General features: G+C 47.5%; 1 protein-coding gene across 1 annotated transcript in view; it reads left to right on the top strand.

Moving 5' to 3' along the window:
- The window catches only part of ADAMTS10 (ADAM metallopeptidase with thrombospondin type 1 motif 10), a 31,132-nt gene extending 5,755 nt beyond the window's left edge, over nucleotides 1-25,377 (top strand). The window contains exons 9-24 of the mRNA XM_044672920.1: nucleotides 854-1,000; nucleotides 1,451-1,592; nucleotides 7,668-7,775; nucleotides 8,182-8,327; nucleotides 8,634-8,697; nucleotides 11,897-11,999; nucleotides 15,583-15,716; nucleotides 16,475-16,598; nucleotides 17,031-17,111; nucleotides 17,277-17,440; nucleotides 17,744-17,870; nucleotides 18,185-18,314; nucleotides 19,291-19,495; nucleotides 20,120-20,296; nucleotides 22,241-22,400; nucleotides 24,519-25,377. Coding sequence (XP_044528855.1) covers nucleotides 854-1,000; nucleotides 1,451-1,592; nucleotides 7,668-7,775; nucleotides 8,182-8,327; nucleotides 8,634-8,697; nucleotides 11,897-11,999; nucleotides 15,583-15,716; nucleotides 16,475-16,598; nucleotides 17,031-17,111; nucleotides 17,277-17,440; nucleotides 17,744-17,870; nucleotides 18,185-18,314; nucleotides 19,291-19,495; nucleotides 20,120-20,296; nucleotides 22,241-22,400; nucleotides 24,519-24,628 — 2,122 coding nt within the window. The 3' untranslated portion in view covers nucleotides 24,629-25,377. The remainder of the gene's footprint in view (nucleotides 1-853; nucleotides 1,001-1,450; nucleotides 1,593-7,667; nucleotides 7,776-8,181; nucleotides 8,328-8,633; nucleotides 8,698-11,896; nucleotides 12,000-15,582; nucleotides 15,717-16,474; nucleotides 16,599-17,030; nucleotides 17,112-17,276; nucleotides 17,441-17,743; nucleotides 17,871-18,184; nucleotides 18,315-19,290; nucleotides 19,496-20,119; nucleotides 20,297-22,240; nucleotides 22,401-24,518) is intronic.
- Nucleotides 25,378-27,645: the final 2,268 nt, after the last annotated feature.

The following is a 27,645-nucleotide window of genomic DNA, read 5'->3' as shown; positions in this document are numbered from 1 at the left end:
TACAGTGTGCGCTCCTGTAACAGTGTGCGCTCCTGTAACAGCGCCTGAAAAAAAATTTACTTTATGGCTCCTGCAGAAAGAGCCATACGTTGCTGACCCCTCCTTTAGACGCTAAGAAAAATGGGAAAGCTCTTCCCCCTCATCTTAAGTAATCTTTTCTTCTCTTGCTCAAGGCTTTCACCAAGTTTCCCTCTTTAGAACTTCCTCCATTTCCTCCAGATTCCTTTTCATTCCTTTCCCTTCCTCTCCTTTCTCCCCAGAGAGGAACAAGCAGTGACAATACTGACTGGACACGCAGGAACTTTTCACTACAAAAAAATTCTCTATTAATACATTTCTTCGACATGTTCTCATATGAGTACATATATTCTCATATGATACATCTTCCTGGAGGAAACAAACATTCACTGAAGTCTCCAGGTTCTGATGGGATATGGGCATTTCTTTTCTGCTCTCCACCATGATCTGTGTGAGAATAATCTACAAAAACCTAAATGGCAAAACTTATGTAGTTGTAAAATGAAGTTCCATTCTTTCATCTGTCCACATCATCTCTTTTCCAACCATTACCCCCTCTGAATTACTCCCAGGTTCCTGTTTCCTTCCTTCCTCTCATCTTCCCTTTCCTTCCTTCCCCTCCCATCTCCTTCCTTTTTCTTTCCCTTCCTCTCTCTCCTCCCCTCCTCTCTCCTTTTCTCTTCTCTCCTCTCTCCTTCTCTTCCCCCCTCTTTTCTCCTTCCCTTTCCTTCCCTTCTCTCTCCCTTCACTGTTTCCCCTTCATCTACTCTCCCATGCCTTGGTCTCCCTTTCTCTCAAGGCAGGGACAAAGGCAAGTAATGCCCTCACCCCCCAGGTTTGGCATGAACCATGATGGGGTTGGAAACACATGTGGTTCCCAGGGCCAGGACACAGCCAAGCTCATGGCTGCCCATGTCACCATGAAAACGAATCCTTTTGTATGGTCGTCCTGCAGCCGTGATTACATCACCAGCTTTCTGGAGTGAGTGAGATGAAAAATCAGCCCCTCATCTCCCCTATCCTGAGCTCCCCTATTCCCAATCCTTTCAACTGCTTCAGAAACACTCCCTGGGTTTGAAGATGTGTGGGGTGGCGAGGGAGGGAGAGAGAAGTGCCAGGCATTGTGCTAAGGAGTTTATAAATATCTCTTTTGATAATATTTGGAGGGCAATTGTGTGAGTCCCAGGTTATCCTTTTGTATGATTAGACAGTCTTAATCACTAGTCCCTGGAGCAAAGGAAGGTCTAGATAACATCTCCAAAAACTGGGGAACCCCACTATATTCCCGTCAAAGATGGGTTTTCTCCTGAAATCTCAATTCCCCAGATCTTCCCTTGGTACCCCACAATCTTTATCCCACACTGCCCAACCCCTAGTCTTTAGGTCTTTCTTCGTCCCTTCCCAATGACCTTTGCCCTCTGACCTCTCCCAGCTCTGGCCTGGGCCTGTGCCTGAACAATGCTCCCCCCAGGCAGGACTTCATCTATCCCACAGTGGCACCGGGCCAGGCTTATGATGCAGATGAACAGTGTCGCTTCCAGTACGGAGTCAAATCCCGCCAGTGTAAATACGGGGTAGAGAGCCTTCCTGCTTTTCTCTGGGGTCCTGAGGTGGGGGAGGTGGGGAGACAAGGGAGCAGGGAGCTTGGTACGGGGCGAGGGAGGTGGTGGAAAGGGGCAAAGGGGATAGTGCCTGCCCACCCTTCCTTCCTGTCTGCCCAGCCCTACAGCCTCCATAGCCTGGCTATCCAGGGCAAGAGGGAAGGAGACTGAGTTGTTGTTATAATCAGGAAGTCTAGGACAATTGATCTGTGAAGCAGGAATGTAGGAGCTGTTGCCAATAGCCCTCACAAGGGTACCAGCTTCTCTTCCCACCCCAACCCAGAAGCTGACTTGTAGCCACTATACAGTGTCCCACATTTCTTAAAGATACATTAAAATTTGGGGAACAACTTGTATAAAAGCAGAACTAGTCCAGGCTCCTTGGCCGGTGTTTCTAGTCTGGCTCTCATACTGAAGAGCTGATTGTATTGTCAGGAAGGAAAGACCAAGAGACCCAGGTGAGACTTCCTTGTTGTAGAACAGAAGAGACTCTGGGGAGCCAGGCTTCTCCTGTGTCCCCATCTTTGTGTTCCCTTGTGTTACTCTTCTGCTTGCTGCCTGAAGTCTTAGGTAAAGATTAAGTCAAAGGGCTTGACAGTAATTTCCCCATTTCCCAAGGTAAAGGAGAGCTTTATTGTCAAAACTTTCTAGGTCTTTCCCTATTCTTTTGGTCTTGCTTGTGTTGGAGGTCATGAAATCTTGGTTCTCTGAGGTTGCAGGATCCTGACAAAATGGGCAGAGTTGGGAGATGAGGACTTCTGAAGGGTCCCGTGAACATGAGCACAGGCTCTCTTGTGCCATCCAATATCTCTAGAGACACCATCAACTTTTTGCCTCCAGCTGCTTCAGTAGTTGCAATAGCTCAAGAGGGCTGAGATGTTTCTGTGTCCTGAACAGTGTGTGTGTATGTGTTGGGGCAGGGATAATAAATATTAGGGGAAGATCCTAGGAGATCCTAGGGAAACACTGGATAGAAAGGAAAGCAAAGGAACCAGGAGGAGACAGGAGAGGTTCTGAAGGGAGAAGGTTGGTGGAAGCCCTGAGCAAGAAAGGAAAAGAGGGGACAAGGTAATCTCAGAACTCCTGAGTAAGCCTAGGGAAGTGAGACAAGCAAAAATTCTCTAGTCTTAGCCTAGATCCAGTACTTCATAACCCCATCTTCAACTAAGCCCAAGCCCCAAGCTTCTTCCACCAATTATGCTGGAGAGAGAGAAGAGCCACAGACATCAGTGATGTCTTCCTTATACTATTCAAGGTAGAGACCAACAGAAATCAGATCTTACTTCCATTCTTTTCCTCCCTAGGAGAATGGTGGGACTTGTGGGCTATGCTCTGAAATATTGCTACCCCACCACCACAATCTCTCTCTCTCTCTCTCTCTCTCTCTCTCTCTCTCTCTCTCTCTCTCTCTCTCTCTCTCTCTCGTTTGCATCATGAAGAGGACACAGTGAGGAAGATGTATTTGCCTAGAGTAGTGACTATTAGGGGAGGATCCTATTAAGATGGTGAATAGAGCCCAGTAATAACGAAACCTAAGTTCTAATTCTCTTCCTGTCACTGTGTAACCACTGGCTTTGGTTTTCCCACATGTAAAATGAAAAGGGGTTAAGCTCTAAGCACTCACCTGGGTTTGATACATAATTATCCTATATAGTGGGGCCAAAACAGAAAAACAAACTGGAGATCCTGGATTTCAGCTCCAGGGTGCCAGGGAGATGCTTTAGGTTTTAGAAGACATTTAGGTGGCATGGAAACACAGTTTTCATTTTCTGAATAAGTTGGACAAGATTTTGAGGAGAATAAAGGGAAGAAGACTAGCCAAAAAAAAGCTGTTGTTATAACTTGAGTGAAGTGCTCAGGTTTGTATGAGCATTACATTCATCCATGCCATCCATTCACCTGTCTATTCCTATGTCCATCTGCACATCTATTCTTTTGTCCACCCTTCTCTGTTCATCTCTTTATTCAATCCATGAACCTATCATCTATCCATCCATGAGCTACTTCCTTTCATCCATCACTCTATTCTATCCATCCATCCATCCATCCATCTCTTCCTTTCATCCATCCATCCATCTGTTCATCTACCAATTGCTATATCCATTCCTCTTGAAGTCTCGCAAACTGACCTGTAACCAGATGGCTAGGTGTTCATCTAGCTATTAAACATATTATGTTACCTTCTGTTGCCTAGTCATGTATTGAGCTGGGCCATGTGGAAGAGACATAGAAATAAGATCTAGTGCTCTTTTGAGCTTCCCAGTCAGGTTAAGGAAGGTTAGATTCTGCCACATGATAGGTAGCGCCACTGATACACAGCCAGATGGCTCAACCTCCGAGGAGAAGAGAGTCTTTGCTCTGGATAGATTGGCTCAGCTCTGCCAGAATCCTCTCCAATCCACTGGAGCCTAAAGCTGCAGAGTCCTAAATCTCTCTTAACTGCACATTGACATTTCCTGGATTTTCTTTTTGGTTTCTGGCCTCAGAAAATCCCCTTCTGTCTTGCTGGCCTCACTCCAGGCCTCTTCACTCTTGGCATGGTATGCTTCTGTCCTGATCTCTCACCTGTTCTAGCCTGTTCACTCTGGAGAGGCTTATGAGGCTGGTTCTTTGAGGTCAGGCTGAGGCTCAGAGACCTGAAGGAGTCATTGTAGACATATAAGGCTGAGAGACTTCTTTAGGGGAAAGCTATGGGATCAGCCCGAGACCATAGGGGATGCATGGTTATGGTGTGTGTGTATAGAGGTAGAGGAGATGCGAGAATGGGGCCATTTGTGTGCCTCTAAGAGACTTGAATTGTGTGAGTAATAACCTGGGAATGAGATGTGGTAGAAAGCACACAGGCTCTGGAATAAGAGAACTTGGATTTAAATTCTAGCTTTGCTACTTACTACCTGGGTAGGTCCTCATACAAAGCCCTTCTCTCATCTGACTCATTTCTTTTTTTTTCTTAAACTCTTACCTTCTGTATTAGAATCAATACTGTGTATTGGTTCTAAGGCAGAAGAGCATTAAAGGCTAGGCAATTGGAGTTAAGTGACTTGCCCAGGGTCACACAGCTAGGAAGTGTCTGAGATGAGATTTGAACATAGGATGTCCCATCTCTAGGCCTGGCTCTCAATCCACTGAGCCACCCAGCTGCCCCAATCTGGCTCATTTCTTCATCTCTGCATGAGAGGGTTGGATGGGATACACTCCCTCTGAGAGCTCTTCATGCCCCTGATCTTATGATTCGGCCTATTCTCACCTGAGCTGTTGTCACATCTAAAAATATTTTAGACCTACAATGAGAGGTCTGTATGAATGACAATGTCATACCACCACCCCCAAAATTATAAGGCTGGGGGGGGGGCATAGCAGAGAAAACCGAGCAAGGACAATGGACTTCCTACTGCCTTCTTTCTCCAGAACACCACTCTAACTTGGCCAGCTCTGGGTGCTACTCCCTCCTTTCTTTCTCCAATAGTCCTCAGTCTTCCTTTTCTGGCTGCCGTTACCTATTCTCATTCCTGAGTTTCTCCTTCCCAGCTCTATAAGGTTTCTCAGTCTCTCTCTTACTCTCCACAGCAGAGGACAGATACGAGTTAAAAAAAATAATAAGCCCTAGAGATTTTGTCAAGTCACTAGGTGCCAAAATCTGCCAACCAAATTTCTCTGCAGTCCTTGCAACATCTGAAGGACTCAGCCTGACCTCCCCTAGAACATGTTTTCCCTTTTATCTTCTGGAATGCTGATATTCCCCCATAGGCTAAGAGGCAGTGTGATGTAGGGAAGGGGTGGGGGGAGAAACAACACTAGATTTGGACTCAGAACATGGAGTTCAAATCTCAGCTTCCCCTCCCTGGGCTTCATTAAAACAAGGGAGTTGGACTCAGTGACCTCTAAGTTCCCTTCCAGCCCCAAATCCTAGGAGATCATTTTTCCCAAAGGAAACATCAGCCCCGCTCTTCCTTTCCATTTCTTCTTGCTTAACATCAGAGACAAAAATTGTGGGCCATTCCCGGACAGAGTGCCCCCTCACAGCCTGGCATAGGTTAAAAGCGTTCAATAGTCCCTTCCAGGAACTCTCTGTTCACTCCCCTGCCAGAACCTGGCCCCCTGCTCTTGCCCCAAGCCTTGGAAGCCTTCCCTGTTACTTAGTCTGCCTTGATTCCACCCCCTGGGCCAGCTGGAGCTGTGTGTCTCTGCCAGCCCTCCAGGGCCCCTGAGTCCTTTCCTCTCTGGGCCTCACGCCTTTTGGCTCCAGGTCAGAATGGCTGCCCTGGAATCCAACTGACCCACTGTACCAAACTATGTCCCTGCCTGGATTTCTAGCTCCACGAGGGGTTTACTGGAAGGATAGGCTCGCTTCCAAATGATCCCAGTCCCAGTTAAAGTGTTTGACTTCAGGAGATCACTCCACCCCCCCATTCGGGTGTATATCTTCCATTTCACTAAACATTTTCCCAAGCCCTGCCCTGTCCAGTCCTGCCCGGGGTCCTGAGCCAGCCAAGAGGTACTCAGCCTCGCCCTCCCCCCACCCCACCCCACACATACTCCCTGGAATCTACAACTCCAGGATGGGGTCTCTGGTTACTTTCAGATCCAACTCAAACACACCAGCCACATCCTTTCTTTAATTCTTTCAAAGCTGGAAAAGAGAACGATTCTGAATCAATGTCAGGAAAAACTCTCTAATAAGTAATGGGCTGGGCTGACTTGGGAGGTAGTGAGTTCCCTTCCCCTTCATTGAGTCTTCAGGCAGAGGCTGGGAGACCACTTATTGGGAAGGTGGTAGATGGGATTCCAGATTAGGATAGGATAGCCTTCTGGGGCTACTTCTGCCTCTGGGATTTTTCAGTTCTGGATCTAGACATCCCTCGTTCCTTGAAGTCCTTCCCAGAGCCCCTGCCCCATCTTTCTCTTCTCCACCCAAGGGATCCTCAGAGGGTCCATCCTACCTGATTTCCTTCTAGCCCATGATAATGATAGCAACTTGGGAAGGATGCTAGGGTTGGCAAGGGTGGGAGAAGGATGATAAAGAAGCTGGAAGGGGTGTGGGGAAAGAGTAACAGGATGTCAGGAAAATCAATCCGGGGTCCTATGGGGGAAACTGCTCAAGACAAAACCCTTGAACCATATGGTAAGAAAAGACAGGAAAGGGCTAGTAAAGTCATTTGCTTAGAGTAGAAAAGTAAACCTTAATGAACTCTGAGGAAGAGAGTGATAGGGGAGAACAAACAAAGACAAAGGACTCCCACATATGGGCAATTCTATGAAGAACGAATGGATAGAAGGGAACAAGGGGAGGAGTAAGACACCTTCGGATCCAAAGTGAGAGAAGAATCCTAAATATACAGACGAGTAGGACATAGCCAGCCTATGAGGAGGTTCCTAATGGAGTAGGAAGAACTCCGATTTTGAATTTGAATTCTGGTTCTGTCACTTATCACCTGTGGAACCCTGAACAAGACATTTTATTTCTCTGCACCTGAGTTTCCTGACTTATTTTTTTAAATCCTTACCTTCTTTGAATCAATATTAATTATAGGTTCCAAGGCAGAAAAGCAGTAAGGGCTAGGTAATGGGAGTTAAGTGGATTGCCCAAGATCACAAAGGTAGGAAGTATCTGAAGAACCTCCCATCTCCAGGCCTGGCTTTCTATCCACTGAGCCACCTAGCTACCCCTGTTTCCCAATTACTTGTAAGATGAAGAAATTGGAATGGAATCTCTAAGGGTCCCTTTCAGCTCTGATATTTAGGTGAGAATGAGCTAAGTGAGGGAGTGCAATCAAATAAAGAAGGGTTAGAAATTCAGGAAAGAGTAGAAGCCATATTTAGCAAGATGGCCCAGAAAAGGCTTCATGAAGGAGGTAATGGCTAAATTGGGTCTTAAAGGATGAACTAGCAAGTGCTGGAGCTAGAGAGAAGAGGAGGTCTGATAAATCCTGTCTCCTATCCCTCTCCCCAAAGTTGGACCCCAAGAACTGATTTAGGGAGTCTGTCAGGTGCTCCAGGATGAGGTGGCCCCGATCCTAGGAATAATCCTTGATTTCTCTCCTCCCCCAGGAGGTCTGTAGTGAACTCTGGTGCCTGAGCAAAAGCAACCGATGCATCACCAATAGCATCCCAGCCGCTGAGGGCACACTGTGCCAAAGTAGCACTATTGACAAGGGGGTGAGTATTTCAGTGCCCCTATTCCCACCTGACCCAGGTAGGAGCTTTAGCCTCTGCTACCTTCCTAGTACAGTAAACAGAACACTGAACCTAGAATCCTGGGTTCAGACTCTCCCTATGGCATTGCTATGTGACCACGAGCAATTTATTCAACCTCTCACCCTGCTTCCTCATCTATAAAATAGGGCTAACAGTAACTGTAGAGCCTGCCTCAGAAGATTGTGGTCAAGATCAAATGATAGAATATGCTTAGAACATTCGGTAATCTTTAAAATGACATAAAAATGTCAGGTTTATCATCATTGCCATTATCTAAAGGGCACCTAAAGGCTTGGGAAAACTGAAGGTGCTACCTGGGGCTTTAGTCCTGGTGGGAGCCATAACCATCAGGATGGTGCCCCTACAGTGGTGCTACAAGCGGGTGTGTGTCCCCTTTGGGTCACGACCAGAGGGAGTGGATGGGGCCTGGGGCCCCTGGACCTCTTGGGGTGAATGTAGCCGGACCTGCGGGGGTGGTGTCTCCTCATCCAGCCGGCAGTGTGACAGCCCCAGGTATGTCAGTGTCTGTTCTTCTATCTCTCAATCACTGCAGAGTTTTGCTGCCCCTTCCATGAGACCCTCAGTGATCCCTTCATCCCTGAATCATTCATCTTTTCTGTATCCCCTCTGCTCAGGCCTCCCCCGGGGGTAGGAGGGAGGATGCTGAGAGATTAGGAGACACATACCCATGATGGGTGCCACATGGTCACAATCTCCCTCATTCCCAATCTCACTTGAAGCAAAGGGTAGGGATCAGAATCTACACTCCTGTCCTTTCCCCCAACCCTCCTCTAACTTCTGTGTGTCTCTCTCCCCAAGGCCAACAATTGGAGGCAAATACTGCCTGGGGGAACGGCGTCGCTATAGGTCCTGCAACACAGATGTAAGTGATGCCCCCTTCTTTCAGCCCTCAACTCTGCTTTCCTCAGACCTCAGAGCCCAAAGTAGGCAAGTGTTAGACCAGGTGACTTCTAACTCTTCTGCAATTCTAAGGTGATGAGACCTTTGTGGCAGTCACATGAGAAGAGAAGGGGCTAAAAAGTCGTGGATGAAAAATCAAAAGAACTTAGCACCTGATGGGATATGAGAAACAAGAAAGAGGTAGAAGATTTGAAACTTGAGTGATTTGGAGGATGGCAATACTGGTAACATAAATAGGGAACCCTAGGAGGAGCCAAAGGGTACACACTGAAGATTGCCAGCTGAAAAGGACATCGCCAGTGGAATAGCCCAAATGCTTGGACACGGCTGCTAAATATTGTTATCAATGACTTAGATGAATGCATAAGATCATAGATCTAGAGGAGGAAGGAACCTTAGAAGTCATATAGTTCTACCTCTTCATTTGACAGCTGAAGTCAAATAGGAAGTGAAGTGACCAAGGACATGAAGGCAGAAAGCATCAGAAGTGAGACTTGAACCCATGTGCTCTCACTCTGGAGCCCTATTCTTTCCACTGTATCAAGATGCCTCTTCTGCCTATTTGTCTGATTATCTGAAGAGGATACAAACCTGAGAAGAATAGCTATCATACTAGAAAAGAGTCCCAAGATCCCCAAATGCCTTAACATGCTAAAACATCAGGCAGAGTCTAGCCAAATTAATTTCATTGGAGAAAGTCTTTCTCATTGTCTTAAAAAATCAATTGCATTGGGGCAGCTAGGTGGCTCAGTAGATAGAGAGCCAGGTCTGGAGATGGGAGGTCCTGAGTTCAAATATGGCCTCAGACATTTCCTAACAATGTGACCCTGGGCCAATCACTTAATCCCTGTTGTCTAGCTCTCTCTGCTCTTCTGCCTCAGAACCAATACACAGTATTGATTCTAAGACAAAAGGTAAGGGTTTTTTTAAAAATCAGTTTCACAAGTAAAGGAAGTATGGTCAAAGGGTAGTTTGGAAAAGATCTGGGGATTTTGATGGTTTGAATGTTCAAAATGGATCCACAGTGTGGTAATGGCAGCCCAGAAAACTAATGTAGACTTGCACTGCATCAAAACAAGCCCAATGAGGCAAGTAGGTAGCAAAATGAATAAAGTATGAGGTCTGGGGTCAGGAAGACCTGGGTTCAAACTTGACCTCAGATATTTCATAGCTGTGTGACCCTGGGCAAGTCACTTAACCTCCATTGCCTAGCCCTTGTTACTCTTCTGTCTTAGAATATACTAAGATAGAAGTTAAGGAAAGGAAGGAAGGAAGTCAGTTCTGTAAGATTAAAAATTAATATCTAAATACTCCAAGTATTATATTTAATAAGGCTTATCAAATATAACCTGAAGAAAATAAATAAAAAGACAAAAGTAAAAGCCTGAGTAAAACCTGCTTTCCCAGCCACTCACGCTGGAAAAGAGAGTGAGAAGCAGAGTTATATACAATGGATATACAATATGCAAGCATGATGAAAGAAAAAGGATGCTGGGTAATACTAAAGGAATTCTGGGGAACATAGTCCTGAGATAGAACATTCTAACTCCACTTTCAGAACTTAGATGTGACCATATTGCATCTCCCAGTAGAATGTAGACTTCTTGAGGCAGGGACTTCTTTTGAATTAATAGTCCCACTGCCCACCAAGGTACCTGGCATACAGTAGGAGCCTAATAAATACTTGTGGGTTGACTAAGCAATCAAGGAGATGAGAGTACTTTGTCCAAGTGACTACAGCTAAAGTACTGTGCTCAGTTTGGGAAAGACATCAGATCAACTAGGAAATGTTCAAAAGTCAGTGACCAGCAATGGCAGAGATCAGGGTCACGCTATCTACGCTAAGAATGATGAATGTTGCGGCACTTTCTTGATGCAAAACAAGCCTGCATTAGACTTTGGGGCTGCCATCAGCATTAGGAAAGCTCAGCAGGGTATGGTAGAGTTCTAAGTATTTGAAGAGCTGTTACCTTGAAAGACTAGATGTATTCCATTTGGCCGCAAAGGGGAAAAATAGAAAAAAATGGGTAGAAATTGCCTAGACCAAGTTAGGACTGATATAAAGAAAAACTTCCTGCCAAGCAGAGATGGAACGGGCCCACATCTGAGAAATGGTGTGTCTCGATGCAGTAGCAGGATGGCCCTTTTCCACATATGTTATGAAGAGGCTTCTTGTTCAAGGATGGACCAGACTAGACGGCCCCCTTCCAAATCTGAAATTCTCAGATTCTGGGAATGGAGGGGCAGGAGAGAGAAGGAATAAATCAAAGGACAAGGCCCATTTTCCTGCCTTACAGTTTTGTAGGTAGAAAGTTCTTCAAAACACCTCACTTAAGGCCATATCACTCAGATCTTGCAAACCCCTAATGGGTCTCCCTTCCCTACCTCTGAAGGCCCTGCTTCTGCATCCTTCAATCCTTTTGTGCATCCACTCCCCTCAACTCAAACACACAGGCATGCAGTATTGGGGACTAGATCCATCTAAGTCACCTGGGCCTCAGGACCTTCTTCCCTGACCACCATCCCATCTCTGACAATGACTATCTCTGTGACCTTGCACAAGACTTTGCACTTTCCTGGACCTCCGTTTCCCTGTCTGTAAAATAAGGGCTTAGACTAGGTGGCCACTGACATTCCTTCTAGCTCAGTGATTCCCAAAGTGGGTGCCACCGCCCCCTGGTGGGTGCTGCAGCAATCCAGGAAGGTGGTGATGGCCAAAGGTGCATTTATCTTTCCCATTAATTGCTATTAAAAAAATTTTTTAAGTTATTTCCAGGGGGCTAAGTAATATTTTTTCTGGAAAGGGGGCAGGAGGCCAAAAAAGTTTGGGAACCACTGTTCTAGCTCTAAATTTATGATTCTCTGATCATCCTCTGACTCCTAGAAGACAGAAGCTTGGCTCCCGAGGTCAGTAATGGTAGAATGGGAAGATTTCTAGAGAGGGAGATTTTTGGCACATTTGTTCAAAATGGAAAAGGTCCTCTCAGAAAAGTAATGAGTTCTCCCATGTTCAAGCATGTCTTCAAGCAGAAACCGGATGACCATTTGGCAGGGATGTTGCAGAGGGAGGGTGGGGGGAATCCTTGTTCAGGTAGGGGGTGGACTCAGTGCCCTTTGGAGATCCTTTCTGCTCTGAAGTGTTCTGCTTTCCATCCCACCAGGACTGTCCCCCAGGATCTCAGGACTTCAGGGAGGTGCAATGCTCAGAATTTGACAGTGTCCCTTTCCGGGGGAAATATTATACATGGAAGACATACCGGGGAGGTGAGTGAATCTCCTGAGGCAGAGTGGAGGGAAACAGGGACTCGTGGGTAAGGTATGGCTGAAATAAGGAATCTCGAGGGAAAGGAGAAAACTGATGACCTGCACCCAAGTCAGGGATGGGGTGGGGGTGCTACAACAGGAACAAAGAAAAGTGACTTTAGCCCCTGCCATCCTCATCAGTAGCATAGCTTAGATGTAGAGCTGGAAGGGAACTCAGATGTCATCTAGTTCAACCATTTCGTTTTTTTAGATAAGGACCGAGCCTCCCAAAACCTTAAGTAATATGTCTAGAGCAGAGATGAGATTGGAACCCAGGTCCTCTGATTCCAAATCCAGTACTTCCACTGCACTGCTGAATAAAGCCAATAAATCTTAAAATATCCAAGCTGATACTCTCACTGTTTCCTCAGTAGACCTGTGATTTCTTTAGTTTAGGGAACTCCCGTGTGAAAGCCTCCTCCAGCCACACAGGCTGACAATTCTTCTGAAATTTAAAACTCTACCTGGATGGGCCCATAGAGGCCATCTACTCCATCCCTTCACTTGACAGACAAGGAACCTGAGCTCTCAGAATTAAGTGGCTTGCCCAAAGACACACAGCTTGTAAAGTGGCTGGTTGGCATTTGAAACTAGGTCTCCTGGCTCCAAGTTTGCTGCTCTTTGGGTTCCCAATTGGTCAGGTTCGCAAGCATTTATTCATCACCTATTGTGTGCCAGGCACTGAGCTAGGTGCTAAGGATACAAAGACAAAATTTTAAATAGTTCCTGTGCTCAAGGGACTATATTTTCATTTTCCTGGGGAAAGTCTGAGGTAGGATGGGATCATCAATGATCTCTAGGTAGGCTCTGCTCTCTCTAGGACATTTACCAGCTTATCAGCTATATTAAAAGGAAGGAGAGTCTGTCCACACCTGAGTGGAGGGACTAGAGAGGATCAAAGAGCTCTGGGAGCAAAACAGATTCTTAGCTCCCAGGAAAAAGCTAGAACAATTAGATGAAAAATTAAGAATGGAGAGAAGTGAAATTAAGAATTGGGGATAAGGGGGCAGCTGGGTAGCTCAGTGGATTGAGAGCCAGGCCTAGAGATGGGAGGTGCTAGGTTCAAATCTGGCCTCAGACACTTCCCAGCTGTGTGACCCTGGGCAAGTCACTTGACCCCCATTGCCTACCCTTGCCATTTTTCCACCTATAAGTCAATACACAGAAGTTAAGGGTTTAAAAAAAAAAGAATTGGGGATAAGAGAGGATATCGTCATCTGATAATCACTTCTCAATGCCATCTTAGAGGTCCCCAGAGACTTTAGGGAGGTCTATGAACTTGAAATGGGGAAAATTGTATCTTTATTTTCACTAATCTCTAACTAAAATTTAGCATTTCCATCAAATATGGATATCTTATAAAAGGGTCATAGACTTTAACAATCTGACAAAGAAGCCCATGATACAAAAAATGTTAAGAATCCTCTAAACCTTTTAATTTCAACAAATTCCCAACTCCTGTTTCTTGCAAGGATCAGATCAAGAGGGGAAGCTAGATAGCTTGATGGAGAGAGATGCCTAGAGATGGGAGGTTCTGGGTTCAAATGGGGCCTCAGATACTTCTTAGCTGTGTAACCCTGGGCAAGTCACTTAACCACAATTGCCTAGCCCTTGCTGCTCTTCTGCTTTGGAACTGATACTTAATATCGATTCTAAGACAGAAGGTAAAGATTAAATTTTTTTTTCATTTTAATTTTTAAAAAAGGATGGGGGGGTGCAGCTGGGTAGCTCAGTGTATTGAGAACCAGGCCGAGAGACAGGAGACAGGAGGTCCTAGGTTCAAATCTGGCCTCAGACACTTCTCAGCTGTGTGACCCTGGGCAAGTCACTTGATCCCCATTGCCTAGCCCTTACCACTCTTCTGCCTTGGAGCCAATACACAGTATTTATTCTAAGATGGAAGGTAAGGGTTTAATTAAAAAAAAAAAAGATTAGGTCAAGAGAGGGATCACTAGTCATCCTTTCCTTCATCTTCTGTGCCGAATGTAGTTTCCCACCATACCCACCATATTCTAAATACTTAGGATGCCTACAGGCAAGGGGGGAACTGGACTGGGTGATCTTCCAAGCTCTTTCTTTCTAGCTCTGTGGTTCTCTCCACCATATCACACTGCCTCTCAAATAAATCTGGTGCTCACTACTTCATCATTTTGCAAATCCTGTGTGGAAGGATGAAAACTGAGGAATGTACCCTGCCCACCTCCTTTCAGCTAGCCCTACTCTTTCCTTCCTACCCTGGCTCCCCATTATTCTAAGATCCTGGCAGGCTAAATAGCATGCAGTTCACTGTGGTTAGAAACTCTTCTCCACTATCCCCTACCTCCACCTCTCAGTGGGAGGGCAGGCTAGGCACAAGGCTGAACACTATCTGCTCAGTCTGCAGCCAAAAAGTGGATTTGACCTTGGGCTGCTTTAAGGGAGCCTTTAGAATTTTGGGCAAGGGAGGTAACAGGGCCTTGGTTCTCTGCCCTCTTCGGACTCCTTCCAGAGTATTATGCTCAATTCTGAGCAGCTCAATTTAAGGACACTGATAAATTGGAATGTCCCTTATTAGAACATAAACTCTCTCAGGACAGGGACCTTTTTGTTCTTGTATTTATAGTCTGAGCTCTTAGCACAGTAACTGGCATATAGCAAATGTTTAATCAATTCCTACTTGCCTCACTCCCTTTTTTCCATCTCCTTTTCCCCAACTCTCTAAGCCAGTGGTTCCCAAACTTTTTTTGGCCTACCGCCCCCTTTCCAGAAAAAATATTACTTAGTGCCCCTGGAAATTAATTTTTTTTTATTTTAATAGCAATTAATAGGAAAGATAAATGCACCTGTGGCCATCACCACTCCCCTGGATTGCTGCAGCACCCACCAGGGGGCGGTGGTGCCCACTTTGGGAATCACTGCTCTAAGCAGAGTCAGGATGGTGAAAGATTGATCCAAGGAACTAAGGTTGTTTAGCCTGAAGAAGAGAAAATTTCAGTGGACTTCTAGTGGTTGAAGGGTGTCACATAGAGGAGGGATTAGATGTGTTCTCCTCGGCCCAAAAGGCAGAACTGGAGTCAATGGATAGAAGATACAGAAAGGAAAATCTCAGCTTGATGTCCAGAAAAATTTTACAGTCATGCAAGGTGTCCCAAAGTGAATGGGCTGCTTCAGGAAAAAGTGTATTTGCCCTCACATGAGGCCTTAGGGCAAAGGCTGTTGGGAGCGGTAAGGGAGGGTTCTTATTGAGACTTTATTTTTTTATCTTTATTTTTTTTTAAGCCTTTACCTTCCATCTTAGAATCATTATTGTGTATTGGTTCTAAGGCTCAAGAATGATAAGGGCTGGGCAACTAGGGTTAAATGACTTGCCCAGTCATTTAGTGTCTGATTTGGATAGGAAGTGTCTGAGACTAGATTTGAACTCAAGACTTCTCAATCTCCAGGCCTGGCTCTCACTCCCCTGAGCCACCTAGATGCCCCATCTTGTTGAGACTTAAGTTGGACTAGCTGGCTTTTAGGGCTCTTCCAAAACTCTAAGATTCAGTGACAAAGGCTATACCACTAGGGGGTGTGAAGTCCTGCTCCCTCACCTGCTTGGCGGAAGGCTTCAACTTCTACACAGAGCGGGCAGCAGCTGTGGTGGATGGGACACCATGCCGTCCAGATACCGTGGACATCTGCGTCAATGGAGAGTGCAAGGTAGAGAAAAGGAATTGGAGGGGGTGGGTTTGGGGAAAAGAGGAAAGAGGGGGCATCAGTCAATTCACAGACATTTCCAGTCACCTGCTAGATGCCCAGCTGTGTGTGTTAGGTGCTGGAGGAGAGATCTAGTTTGGACAAGGCATAGTCCTTGCCCTCATGGAGCTTACAGTCTAGAAGGGGACAGAGCCTCAAGCCCAGCTAACACTAACACATAGTCCATTTGAGTGTAGATGTGTGTCAAGCAGGGAAAATCTGTGTGCTGCTGTGTGAGGTCTAAGGATGAAAGGGGGCTCCTGGGATGAGCAAAGGACTGAGAGTGGGGAGCAGAACATCATAGACATTAACACCACTCTATGGAAAGGCCCAAGTGAGAGACTGCAAAGCTGTTTGGGGGAGCCTCATGCAGCTTGGCTGGAGTGGAGAGTAAAAGAAACCAGGCTGGAAAAGGAGGGGTGGGCCAGATTGTGGAGGGTTCTGAATGCCAAACAAAGGAGTTGTAAGTTTATTTAGTGGGTGATAAAGAGCCATTGGAGATTTTTAAACAGAGGAAGGGCATGACCAGATCTATGCATAAGAAGACTCTAAGGTGGTATATAGAATGAATAATTCAAGAGAGTACAACCTATTAGGAGGTCACACTGCAAGTGTCTGAGCAGGTGGTGATGACAGATGGTCACAACGGGAAGAGAGGAGGAGATATACAGGAGAAGAAGAGATAGGTCCTTTCTTGAAAATTTCCCCTTTTTCCCCTCTAGCATGTGGGCTGTGACCGAGTCCTGGGTTCAGACCTTCGGGAGGATAAGTGTCGGGTGTGTGGGGGTGACGGCAGTTCCTGTGAGACCATCGAGGGTGTATTTTCTGGGGCCATCCCAAAAGGTGGTAAGAGCTTGGCAGTTCTGCACTAACCCTGTGCCTTGTGGGTTAGGAGGGTATGCCCGGAGTCAGGACCCAGTGATCTCAAGTTCAGTTAGCAGTGCTCGCTTCAGCAGCACATATACTAAAAAATCAAATTCACACAACGATATTTTGAGGAGGCAAAGTATAGGGAAGCCCTACTGTCTTGGGTGGCCTCAGATCCCAGGACAGGAATGGGAAAACATGCTGGGGAGAAGGGAGGAGGATGGACAGGATGGGGGTCAAAGACAGGATAAAAAGGAGAGGGGAAATTGACAGGTGGGTCGGAAAAGAATCTTGGAGAAAGGATGAATTAATTCGGCAGGGGAAAAGATAAGGGAGGATGACTAGGTTGGGTAAAAGAAAGTTATAGAGATAGACTCCTTATGAGGTGGACATTTGGGGCCTATTTTCCAGAGTATGAAGAGGTCATTTGGATTCCTAAGGGTTCTGTCCACATTTCCATTCAGGATTCGAATCCATCCCTCAGCCACCTTGGTGAGAGAGAAACGGGTGCTTTGGGTATTTAGGGACCAGAGGGCGTGATCCATGGGAAGGGGTAGAGTAAAGGGAATGGTTTTAAGGGGTTTGGTGGGGAGGTAGGGATAGCTGATTACTCCCACCCCTGTTGTACTGACCTGTACTCATCTTGCCTTATTCTAGCCCTAAAAGGGGAAGATGATGCCTTTCTCCTGGATGGGCTACCCAAGAGCCCACAGCCCCACCGCTTGCCCCTAGCTGGAACCATCTTTCAGCTACACCATGGGCCAGACCAACCCCAGATTCTGGAAGCTTTGGGCCCAACCAACATCACGATCATTGTCATGGTAACCATGAAGCTAAGAGAGGGAACAGCGCTAGGAAAAGGGATGGTGGGGCAGGAGTTTGGCCAGGCAGCCAGCCTCTAGGAGCTCCTTCTTCTTGGGGAGTTCAGTCTCCAAATCAGGAGGCCGGCATCCACTTTTCTAGCACAGGCTGGGGGGACTTCCTGGCAGAGCTCTCTGGACCTAGGGTAGGGGTAGGGGTTTTGGATGGGAAACTTGACTTTCTTCCTTTGTGATGTCCTGGCTCCCTTGATGGGCCCAGAACATGAGGACCCCTCACCTTCAGCCCGACCCCACTCCCACCAGGTCCTGACCCGATCTGAACTCCAGGGAATCCGATACCGCTTCAATGCACCGATCTCCCAGGCGGCCCTGCCCCCATATGTCTGGCACTATACACCCTGGACCAAGTGCTCCGCCCTGTGTGCAGGCGGTGAGGCTGTCCAGTGCTGGTGGGGCAGAGAAGATGCTAGGGAGGATTCTGGGGAAGGAATGGAGGCCCAGGTGGAACTAGACCCTGAACAAGGGAAAGACAGGGAGGGAGGAAGATGGGAGGGGAAGGGGCTGAGACCTGCCTGGGTGGGTAGTTCTCAAACCAAGCTTGAAAAGGGAACTCAGGATCCCAGGCTCTCAGCTCTGCCCACTTCTGAAAGCTCACCTCAGGGTCCTTCGGTGGACGGGTGGGGTGAAGATTGGGATGGGCACGATAGGCTCAGGGAGCTGAGCTGGCCCTTCCCCATCCCCCAGGCAGCCAGGTACAGGCTGCAGAGTGTCGGAAACAGCTGGACAGCTCCACGGTGGCCCCTCACCACTGCAGTCCTCACAGCAAACTGCCCAAGCGCCAGCGGGCATGCAACACGGAGCCCTGCCCACCAGAGTGAGTGCCTAGTAGGCCAGAGGCCAGGGGGAAGAGGTCAGGGAAGCTGACTCTTTGAGGAGCTCAGGGAAGGCTCTTTCCCCATGAGGCTGGGAAATCATCAGAGCATCTGAGGCAGAGGGACAGAATCCCAGAATTCCAGTCCTGGTCCTGTCACCTCTCCTGTGACTTTGGGCAGGCAGGAATCTTCAACTCTTTTGAACTCAATTTCCTCCTAAGTAAATTTAAATTTTAGGTTTAGATCACCTCTAAGGCTCCGTGAAATCTGTGATCCTGGAATGCAAGCTTATTGGGAGCAGGATTTATTTTTATTCTTTGTAAATTATATTCCCAGTGTTTAGCATAGGAAGGAAATGAGCATTTATTAAGCACCTACTATGTGCTAATCTCTTTACAAACATTCTTATTTGATCCTCAGGACAACCCTGAGAAGTAGGTGCTAGAATGATCCTCATTATACAGTTGAGGACACAGGCTAATGGGGGTGTCTGAGTCACAAAGAGAACTAAGGTCTTCCCAGGGTGCAGGGCTGATACTCTATCCCTGGTGCCACCAGCTGTTTATACTGTATAAGTAAATGTTTCCTTTGATAGAATAGAAACTTCTTTTTCTTCTTTTATTTTTGTTAACTCCTTACCTTCTGTCTTAGAATGGATACTGTGTATTGGTTCCAATGCAGAAGAGCGGTAAGGGCTAAGCAATAGGAGTGAAGTGACTTGCCCAGGGTCACCCAGCTAGGAAGTGTCTGAGGTCAGATTGGAACCCAGAACCTCCCTCTCCAAGGCCTGGCTCTCCAACCACTGAGCCACCTAGGTGGCCCTTCTCCCATATTCTTGTGCATTAGTTATTCATATTCAGCCAGACTATGAACTCCACGTACATTATATCCTGCCAAGGACCAAGTTTAGAGATCTATAACAACAAATGTTGGACAGGTGAATGGACAAATAACACCCCAACTTCTATATACCCCTAGCTGGGCTGTGGGGAACTGGTCGAGCTGTAGCCGGAGCTGTAACTCAGGAGTGAGGAGTCGTTCTGTGGTGTGTCAGCGTCGAGTATCTGCAGATGAAGAAAAGGCTCTGGATGACAGTGCTTGCACCCAGCCCCGGCCCCATGTGCTGGAGCCTTGCAACAGCCCTGCCTGCCCCCCAGAGTGGGTTACTCTCGACTGGTCTGAGGTGAGCACCGGTTCCCTCTCAGTTCTGCCCTGTAGGCATCCATCCCATTCTGAGGGGCACCCCTGCCTGCCCCATAATTCCCCATAACTGCCCAGACTCCCTCCGTTTGTCAAACTCCTGTCCTGCTCTTCCTGACTCACTCTTCTTTCCTTCTTCTACTCTGCTCATGCCATTTTCCTGCCACTACCAGCTTCCCCACCCCCTGGTTTATGTCTGGATGGTCTGGTTTAACCTGGAACGGGTTTCCATTTATATAGGCTTTTCCTCTATTTCCTACATTCTGCACTCTCCTCGAGTGTGAGAGAGTAAGACAGTGATTCCCAAAGGGTCTGGTCTCGGGACCCCATGGGGTCGTTGAAAATGATCAAGGACCTCAGTGAGATTGTGTTTGTGTGGGTTCTTAGCTGTCTATATCGACCATGTTAGAAATTAAATTTAGTTTTTTGTTTTGAAAATAGTTTGGATGTTGAGGACCCCTGGAGAGTGGAGACTCTCAGGGGGCCACATGTTGAGAACCACTGGGATGGGACATCGGTGCTAGCACCCCCAGTGGAAGCCTTCAAGGGAATCCCTGAAGAGCTGGTCCCTGATGCCAAAACCCTTTCTACCTCCCTCCATCCCCAGTGTACTCCCAACTGTGGGCCCGGCTTCCGACACCGAGTTATCCTGTGTAAGAGTGGAGACCACAGTGCCACGTTGCCCTCTACCCAATGTCCAGCAGCTACTAAGCCACCCACCAGCATGAGGTGCAACCTCCGCCGGTGTCCCCCACCCCGTTGGGTGGCTGGCGAGTGGGGAGAGGTATGGGGGCTAGCTGGGAGTCTATTGTCTCCAGGCACAGGTTGGGGGTGGGCCCAAGGCAGGTATCCCCAAAGACTGGATTGGGGAAGACTCCAGATGGGAGGGAGGGACTGAGTCCAGAAAATATTCATTCAACAAATAGTGTCTCTTTATGTGCCTGACCCTGTGCTAAACTGCTGGGAAATAGAGAGGAGTCACCTTCACTCCTGGCATTGAGTTAAAGGCAAAAAAAAAAAAAAAAAAAAAAAAGACAACCCATAAACTTGGGCTCTGGTGAGTTCTTAACCCTTTCCCACTTCTCCCACCCCTGCCTTGGCTAGTCAGTCAACAACAGCTAAGATGTCTAGGCAGCTATGTGGTACCCTAGATAGCAGGCTAAATTAAAGGGTCAGAAGACCTGAGTTCAAATCCAACCTGAGATGTCATAGCTAGCTTACTAGCGATGCAATGCTGGGAAAGTCACTTAACCTCAGTTTCTCCATCTCTAAAATAATAACAACAACATAGCACTTTAAAGTTGGGCAAGTCCTTCTGCATCTCCTAATTCATGGGGGATGATAATAATAGCACCTCCCTCTCAGGATTGTTGGGAGGATTAATCGAGGCGCTAAAGGTTTTTGCTTTGACCTTTAGGTACTTAGAAAGGCTAGCTGTCATTATTGGCTTCCAAAATTGGGGGAGAACTGTAGTGGGGAGAATCAATAACCTCAAGTTTCTCAAGAAGATCCTTATGGCTTAGTTTTTCCACTCTCAGTCCCCTGTTGTGGAGAACAGCAGCCACCCTGGGAAATCTTCCAGGGCCAGGAGGGGAGGGGCTGGGCGAGAGAATAATAACTCATATTTATAGAACACTAAAAAGTTTATAAAGTACTTTCCCCAAGGCCCCAGGGGGGGAGAAAGCTAGTATCCAAGCCAAGACCTGAACCCAGGAGGAAGCTTTTTACTTTACTTTGTATTCCCAGCACCTAAGACATTGCCAGACACATAGGAATCATTTAATAAATGTTTGTTGAACTGACCAACTGACCAACTGGTCAACTAATTGACTGACTGGCCAGTTATCCAATTCGATTGGCCAGCTGACCAACTGACTGACTGATTGACTACCTGTCCAATTGATTGACCAGCTGAATGAATAAGTGAGTGACCAAAAAAACCAAAAAGCGTACTCCTTTCATTCCTGGTACTCTTTGTGTGAAGTAAGTTCCTGCAAAACTCTGTGCCCAGTTCTTCGGGAAAATACAAGAAGCTCTACCCCTAGGCCAGTAATGGTGAACCTATGGGATGGGTGCCAAAGGTGGCATACAGAGCACTCTCTGTGGGCACGCAGCCACCTTGCCCCTGTCCAGAGTTAGTTACTAGAACAGCAGAGGAACTCCAGCAGAGCTGCTCCCCTTCCCCTTTCCACCTTGCCTGATGACATTTTTTCACATCACCCACCCCTCTCCCCAGCAGCCCAATGGGAGTACACAACAGGTAAGGTGGGCAGCTCACAGGTGGCAGAACTAGAGGAGAGCAGAGTGCTGGGCCACTCCCCTCCCTGTCTCTACACTAGCTGAGGACATTCCTCACTCACTCACCTCTCTGCCCAGCAGCCTAATGGGAGTGCTTTCTCCTTCTCCTGTGTGGGGTAAAGGGAGGTAGGGTACACCTGGCACTGGTGGGGAGGGGCATGGCATATTGTCTCTGGGGGCAGGTAGGCATGGCACTCAGTGGAGTGGGGGGGGGGGAAGGATGGGAGACCCAGAACTCTATCTCTAAAGGGTTCACCATCACTGGCCTAGGCTTAGCCTAGACTCTGGCAAGGTGACCACTAGGGTCCCTTCTGGTTCTGAATCTCACCTCCTTTAGGCAATATGTGTGTGTATGTTTGTTGTGTTGGGTATATGTTTCATTGTGTGCGTGTGCATAGATTCATCATGACTTCCCCTCTCCTGTCACCAGTGCTCAGCGCAGTGTGGCTTTGGGCAGCAGCTGAGGTCCGTGCAGTGCACCACGCACACAGGCCAGCCATCCTGGGAGTGTCCTGAGGCCCTGCAGCCTCCAGCCATGCAGCAATGTGAGAGCAAATGCCAGAGCATCCCTGCTGGGGACAGCCCTGAAGGTACTCACCAAGGGCAGAAGGAAGGGGAGAAGGGATTTGGGGGGAGAGACAAGGTGCCCCACATCTACTGGCTTACAGGTGCCAGCTCTGCTGAGAGTCCGTCTCCTTGCATGTTACATATGCTGTGGCTACGGTTCCCACGCCTCATTTTGTTACACAAAACTTAGTCTATGTAAAGAAGCTTTGGGTCCAGAGTGAGAAAGATGACAGGTCTGCAGTCTGTCCTCTGGCTTGGTCTGATGTCATTTGGAGTTTTGGATTTAGTCTGGGCACCGTATCCTGGGAAAGACCCAAACTGCAGGGCATTCGGAGGAGTTAGGAAGGGCTCTATAGTTTGTATATGGAGGAACTGAAAGATCTGTCCTAGAGAGGGGAGATAGTTATTTTGAAGGAAAAGAAGACCTGAGATTGCCAGGGTCACAGTCTTCCATTTTCCGAAGGTGTCATGAAGCAAGGGGATTCGGCTTGCTCTGTTTGACCCCAGAAGGCAGAACAAGCAGCAGTGGGTTTTTTCCCAAGGTAGTGAATTATCGGGGTGCTGAACCTGCCCCAGTAACACCAGGAATGCCCCCTACCATGAGAGCTATCCCAAAGTAGAACGCATGAAAGCATACAATTTTTCACTTGTTTATCTGGGGCTTGGGGGGTTTATATGATTATTCACTTACAGAAATGAAGAACATGGAAATATGTTTGCATGATACTACACGTATAACCCAAGTAGAATGGACTGTCAAGGGGGAGAGTGAATTCCTTAGTGCTAGAAGCCAGATGACCACTGGTCAGGATTTGGCAGAAAGGGATTCCTGCTTAGTGGAGAGGGGAGAGGGTGGATGAGATGCCTTTAGGTCTCTGCCATCTCTGAGATTCTGTAATTTCTTCTCTGCCCCCAAGAAAGACCTCCACCCCAAAGCACTTGACTGGGTTCCCTCTCCCCTGAGGATTTGAGTAAGGGAAGGGGAGAGATGCCCTCTGCAGACCCATCCCTCCCACTCTGGCTCTGCACACTCCAAAGCCAGGCTTTGGTCAGCTGGGACTGGGTGGGGTGGGATGCTCAGACAATAGCTCCTGGCTCCATTCTTGCATTTCTCTTGGGTGGGGTAAACCACAGGCAGACTTAAGACATAGGCAGTCATGGGGTTTTGCAGCTACCCAGCCCAAAATTTTCCCTGCTGCTCTTTGTCACATATGTACTTGTTACATCCATGTATAATCCTGCCACGTCATGTGGGCCCCCCAGAGTCAGGACAGGCAGTTCTGTTGCTTAGGACCAACAGAACAACACCCAGAGAGGGAGCAGCTCCACATACATCCTCAAACTGATAGATATAGATATAGATATAGATGTAGATGTAGATATATACACACATATAAATATAAACAAATATATACATACACACTCACACACATATAAACATATATTTGTTTATATATGTATATGTTTGTGTGTGTATATATATACCTCATATGCTCCCTCAAGTCATTAACTAGGCTAGGTGACTAGATTCCTGCTTAGTGGAGAGGGGAGAGGGTGACCGAGAACTAGGGCTAGATGTGATGTCCTGGGTTCAAATGTGCCTCAGACACTTCCCAGCTGTGTGACCCTGGGCAAGTCCCTTAACCCCCATTGCCTACCCCTTACCACCCTTCTGCCTTGGAATCAATTCAAGTATTGATTTTAAGATGGAAGGTAAGGGTTTAAAAAAAAAAGTAACTAAGATAAATTTAGTTGCCCTGAAGAGGATATTAATTACTAAGAAAAGTTCATGGATGGGTGTTGTTGATTACACTCTTGATCCTTCAGCCTCCAATCATTATTCTTGTTAATGAGGTGCTAAACTCCTCCTCTGTAAGGATGCTAAAGGGAGGCAATGGGTTAAATTTTTTCTCACCTCTAAATTTCCATGACCCAAGACAAAGCCCCGGCTGCCATGCCCTAGTTAAGGCTCTGAGTTCCCTTCCGGGGCCATTTGTCACTGCTCTGTGACCCAGATGAATCTACCTAGTCTGTGCCTGCTGCCTGTGTTCCTGCTGTACGGGAGTTTCCAAGAGTGGTTCTGGGACGGATGAGCGAGCTGGAGCAGCCAATCACCAGACTCTTCCTTTCCTCCCCTACAGAGTGCAGGGATGTGAACAAGGTCGCCTACTGCCCCCTGGTGCTCAAGTTTAAGTTCTGCAGCCGTGCCTATTTCCGCCAGATGTGCTGTAAAACCTGCCAGGGCCGCTAGGGGCAGGGGGCCAGCCGCTGGAGACATGTGAAGCCGGGACCTGGAGGCTGGGGGCCGATGGGGAGGGGGAAGGGGCGAAGGGGAGGGGGTGGTAGTTTGAATTCATTATTTATTGGCCCCAGCCCTGTGCCCCAAGTGGACCAAGGAGTCCCAGCAGAAGCAGCCCTTTCTAAAAAATCTACGCTTCTTCCCCAGCCTTAAGCGGGTGGTGGAAGGGATGGGAGCACGGCTGGAGCAGAGAGGCCCAGAGATCTGAGGGGGCCGGAGACGGGGGCCCTGCTGCCGGGCTCCCCACTGCGATTTGACCTGCATTCGTACTGTGAAGAACCGGGAAGGGGGCTGGGGAGTTCCTGCTCCCACCCTCTTTGCCACCCTTGGTGCTATGGGGTGCCCAAAGCCGGTCCCGGGTCCTCCCTTCTTCCCTTAAGCCCTGAGCACTCGAAAAGGACTCTTTGTTCCCTGCTCTTCCGCTTCTGAGAGCACACGTGGGTCTGCAAATGGATGAGGGACTGTCCCCACCCCTCACCCAGTCCTTGGTGCCCTCCCTCTATACTCTCAGCACAAGAAGGGTTCTTCCCCACGGCAGGGCTGCCCCACATGGTGCTAATAGTCCCCCCCTCTGGGGCATGGGAAGTGGCCAGGGAGCCATGGCCAGGGAGCATCTGGGATTCCAGGCAGAGCTTAGCCCTGGCCCCTCAGTGTCTCCCCACAAGCAGCCCCCTGGTCAATAAAACTGTCTTGTGTCTACATCCCAGCCTGTGGTCCTTGGAGTGTCTGCCTCATCCCAGATAGCCCAGAGCTCATCTCTCTGGGAAATGCTATGGTCTGCAAAGCCCATTCTCAAGAACAGGCTCGATAGCGAGGCTCTTCTCCAGCTCTGGTTTTATGTTCTAAGGGTCTTTCCTAGGTGACCTTCCCTGCTTAAAAGGACCCTCCCAGCTCTGACATTCTCTGTTCTAAGGACTCTCCCAGCTCTGGCATTCTCTGTTCTAAGAGCCCTCCCAGTTCTGTATTTTGAGCTGAATGGAAGTCCTTCTTTGCATTACTTGTTCTTTGTCCTGTGGGTCCTTGCAGTTCTAAAACACTGTAGCCCTCACCCAAGGACAGGTCAGATCATCCATAGATAAGGTTTCTACAAGAGGGGCTGTAGCTTAGAGCAGCTATTCAAAGTGCTATATCTGTGCAAACCACCAGGTGGTGATCAAAGCTGGAACTATGCCAGCACATTAAACTGAGCGTGTGTTCTAGACTCGCTCAGCAATCCCTTCCTAGCCCCATGAGCTCAGTACGGACTGAGTGTACAGCCTTCCCCTAGTGCTCCCAAGAGGAATACTCAAAGTCTAGGAAGAATGGATGAATTTTTTAAGTCTTCATTTTCTAGTTCCTGCTCTCCTCCCTAGAAGCCTAATTTTGTTTCCCTTATAAGTTATGGCCCCCCATATTCGGCCACTTAGCATTCATTTAGTCTAAAAGTATTCACTGAAATAAATTAAAATATAAGTTATAACTGGGGTTAAGTCCAAGCAGCTTAAGCCAAGCTGTCTTGGTTGTGGTAGAGTCTGAATTTTCAATTTGCATTTGTAGAAAAACATTTAGGGAGCAATCTCAATCTCCAGGTCAAAAGAGAAGAGAAACTACCTCATTGTTTACATGGACTCACACTATCCCCATAGATACTGTATTCAATTCCTGGTTGGCTGCTGGCACCAAATTTCTCTCCTTCCTACATGCATATTGTAGATTTAAAACTGAAAGGAGAGACCTTAAATTCAGTCTCCTCATTTTTACATTGAGGAAACTGAGTCACAAGGAGATGAAGAGACTCGAACAAGATCACATAGACAACAGAGGTAGGATTCTAACTCGAAATTCTTTTCACTCTCCTTATTAACTTTCTGCCATTCTTTCCTTCCTCCCTCCCTTCCTTTCTTCTACTCCCTTTCCTCCTTCTTTCTCTACTTTCTGTCTTAGAATTGATATATTCAGTATTGGTTCCAAGGCAAAAGAGCAGTAACGGTTAGGCATGGGAATTAAGTGACTTGCCCATGATCACATACCTAGAAAGTATCTAAGGTCAGATTTGAACTCAGTTCCTCCCAGCTCTAGGCCTGTCACACTGAGTCACCTAGCTGCCTCTGTGATATTTCAGTGAGCTAGACCTAGGAAATACCTCCTTTCTCTCTCATCCCAAGCCACCTCTATAATCAGACACTGTCTTCTTGAATTCTCTTGGAGCAGAGATAGAGTGCTGGGCCCCACCTCCCAGAGACCTTGTGCCATGCCCTTCCCTCAAAGACTCCCCATCAAGTGCCAGAAATGCTCCATCCTCCCTTACCCCACACAAGGGAAGGAGAAAGTGCTCCCATTGGGCTGCTTGATGGAGGGGCAGATGAAGTGAGGAATGTCCTCAGCTAGTGTAGAAAGGGGGAGAGTAGTGGTTCTAGCTCTTGGCTTCCTCCAGCTCTGGCACCTGTGAGCTGTCCACCTTAGCCTCAGTGCACTCCATTGGGTTGCTGGGCAGGGGAGTGGGGGATGTGAAAAAATGTTATCAGGCACAGTGGAGAGGGGGAGGGGAGCCAATCTGCTGGGTCCCTCTGCCTTTCTAGTAATGAACTGGGTGGGGGGTGGGGCACATGCCCATAGAGAGCACCTTGTGTGCTATCTTTGGCACCTATGCCATAAGTTTGCCATCACTATCCTAAAGAGTCACACCTGGAGAGAATCAATCACAAGACACTAGATTTTGCCCTTTTAAATTCCCCTTACATAATACAATCATCATGCCCTTTCAAAGCCACCCTTTATGCTATTATCTTCATTTCCTCCACTCTTTTCCTTAGGGTTATTCAGCTGCATCTCTTTAAACCCTAAAGATCCAAATAATCAAAAAAAAAAAAGCTACTGGGTGAAAAGGAAGGGGTTTCCATGGGTTTCCTGAGATTCCTTTAGACTTGATACCCCATATTCTTTATTCAGAAGGCCTTTGAAGTTCTGTTATTCTGGTCTTCTATAATGTT

Source organism: Gracilinanus agilis, chromosome 1, assembly GCF_016433145.1.
Source record: "Gracilinanus agilis isolate LMUSP501 chromosome 1, AgileGrace, whole genome shotgun sequence".
Taxonomy (NCBI): Eukaryota; Metazoa; Chordata; class Mammalia; order Didelphimorphia; family Didelphidae; genus Gracilinanus; species Gracilinanus agilis.
Note: the sequence above shows the minus strand (reverse complement) of the source record. Positions and strands in the feature narration are given on the sequence as shown.